Raw genomic sequence first — 2,560 nt, forward strand, 5'->3', positions numbered from 1 at the left:
GCCTCCTTGTGGCCCTCCTCTCAACATCGTGGTCCTTCGTATCACCCTTGGGAGCTTTTTAGTCACCCCAATGTTTGGAACTGACAATCAGATCTTCCCTTTATTTGGGCCCTTGAGGCCAAATTCACATCAGGCATACTAAGTTTGGGTCCTGAAATGCTTGGCATGCTGAATTTGGGTCCTTTGATCTTTACCACTTGGACCTCAATGTTTACATCTGGACCTTTGATGTCAACTCAGGTGCTTTCACTGTTCAATGTAGCTTTGGGAAGGTTCATATCAACATCTGGACTCCTGTTTGGACTTTGATACCAAATGATGGCATTTTGATTTTAGGCATGTCAATTCCACCTTTTTGGCCCTTGATATCAAACTCTGGACCTTTGATGTCAACTTCAGGGGCTTTCACATCAATGTTAGCTTTGGGCAAGGTTTATATCAACATCTGGACTTTCCATTTTAGGACCTTTAATGTTCCATGAAGGCATTGTCATTTTAGGCATTTTGAATCCTCCTTTATGGCCCTCAATATCAACATCTGGTCCTTCGATATCAACCTTGGGAGCTTTTAGATCACCCTCAATGTTTGGAACTGACACATCAAGATCTCCCTTTATTTTGGGCCCTTTCAGGCCAAAATTCACATCAGGCATACTAAGTTTGGGTCCTGAAATGCTTGGCATGCTGAATTTGGGTCCTTTGATTTTACCACTTGGACTGTCAATGTTTACATCTGGACCTTTGATGTCAACTTCAGGTGCTTTCAATTCAATGTTAGCTTTGGGAAGGTTCATATCAACATCTGGAACTTCCATGTTTGGACCTTTGATACCAAATGATGGCATTTTGATTTTAGGCATGTCAATTCCACCTTTTGGCCCTTTGATATCAAACTCTGGACCTTTGATGTCAACTTCAGGGGCTTTCACATCAATGTTAGCTTTGGGCAGGTTTATATCAATGTCTGGACTTTCCATTTTAGGACCTTTAATGTTCCATGATGGCATTGTCATTTTAGGCATTTTGAATCCTCCTTTGTGGCCCTCAATATCAACATCTGGTCCTTCGATATCAACCTTGGGAGCTTTTATGTCACCCTCAATCTTTGGAACTGACACATCAATCACCCTTTTGGGCCTTCAGTCAGGCCAAATTCACATCAGGCATACTAAGTTTGGGTCCTGAAATGCTTGGCATGCTGAATTTGGGTCCTTTGATTTTACCACTTGACTCTCATGTTACATCTGGACCTTTGATGTCAACTTCAGGTGCTTTCATTTCAATGTTAGCTTTGGGAAGGTTCATATCAACATCTGGACCCTCCATGTTTGGACCTTTGATACCAAATGATGGCATTTTGATTTTAGGCATGTCAATTCCACCTTTTGGCCCTTTGATATCAAACTCTGGGCCTTTGATGTCAACTTCAGGTGCTTTCACATCAATGTTAGCTTTGGGCAGGTTTATATCAACATCTGGACTTTCCATTTTAGGACCTTTAATGTTCCATGATGGCATTGTCATTTTAGGCATTTTGAATCCTCCTTTGTGGCCGTCGATGTCAACATCTGGTCCTTCAATATCAACCTTGGGAGCTTTTATGTCACCCTCAATCTTTGGAAGTGACACATCAACATCACCCTTTATTTTGGGCCCTTTCAGGCCAAAATCCACATCGGCATACTAACTTTTGGTCCTGAAATGCTTGGCATGCTGATTTGGGTCCTTTGATTTTACCACTTGGACTCTCAATGTTCAATCTGGATCCTTTGAATTTCAACGGCAGGCTAACTCATGTGCTTTGGGAAGGTTACATATAACATCTGGACCCTCAATGTTTGAACTTTGATCCAAATGATGGCATTTTTGATTTTAGGCATTTCAATCCACCTTTTGGCCCTTTGATATCAAACTCTGGCCTTTGATGTCACTTCAGGTGCTTTCACATCAATGTTAGCTTTGGAAGGTTATATCAACATCTGGACTCCATTTTAGTGCCTTTAATGTTCCTGACGGCATTGTCATTTTAGGCATTTTGAATCCTCCTTTGTGGCCCTCAAATCACTCTGGTCCTTCGATATCACCTTGGGACTTTTATATCACCCTCAATCTTTGGAACTGACACACATCACATCTCCCTTATTTTGGGCCCTTTCAGGCCAAAATCACATCAGGCATACTGTTTGGGTCCGAATGCTTGGCATGCTGAATTTGGGTCCTTTGATTTTAACCACTTGGACTGTCAATGTTCATCTGGACCTTTATGTCAACTCAGGTGCTTTCATTTTCAATGTTAGCTTTGGGAAGGTTCATATCAACACTGGACCCTCCATGTTTGGACAGGCATACTAAGTTTGGGTCCTGAAATGCTTGGCATGCTGAATTTGGGTCCTTTGATCTTACCACTTGGACTCTCAATGTTTACATCTGGACCTTTGATGTCAACTTCAGGTGCTTTCAGTTCAATGTTAGCTTTGGGAAGGTTCATATCAACATCTGGACCTTCCATGTTTGGACCTTTGATACCAAATGATGGCATTTTGATTTTAGGCATGTCAAT

The 2,560-nt window shown here is 41.7% G+C and overlaps 1 protein-coding gene across 1 annotated transcript in view; it reads right to left on the bottom strand.

The window, feature by feature from the left end:
* The window catches only part of ahnak (AHNAK nucleoprotein), a 52,824-nt gene that overhangs the window by 10,978 nt on the left and 39,286 nt on the right, over positions 1-2,560 (bottom strand). Inside the window, 5 exon segments of the mRNA XM_032528644.1 lie at positions 668-739; positions 902-1,137; positions 1,191-1,198; positions 1,243-1,683; positions 2,342-2,554. Of these exon segments, the coding sequence (XP_032384535.1) occupies positions 668-739; positions 902-1,137; positions 1,191-1,198; positions 1,243-1,683; positions 2,342-2,554 (970 nt within the window).

Source organism: Etheostoma spectabile, chromosome 10 (genome assembly GCF_008692095.1).
Source record: "Etheostoma spectabile isolate EspeVRDwgs_2016 chromosome 10, UIUC_Espe_1.0, whole genome shotgun sequence".
Classification (NCBI taxonomy): Eukaryota; Metazoa; Chordata; class Actinopteri; order Perciformes; family Percidae; genus Etheostoma; species Etheostoma spectabile.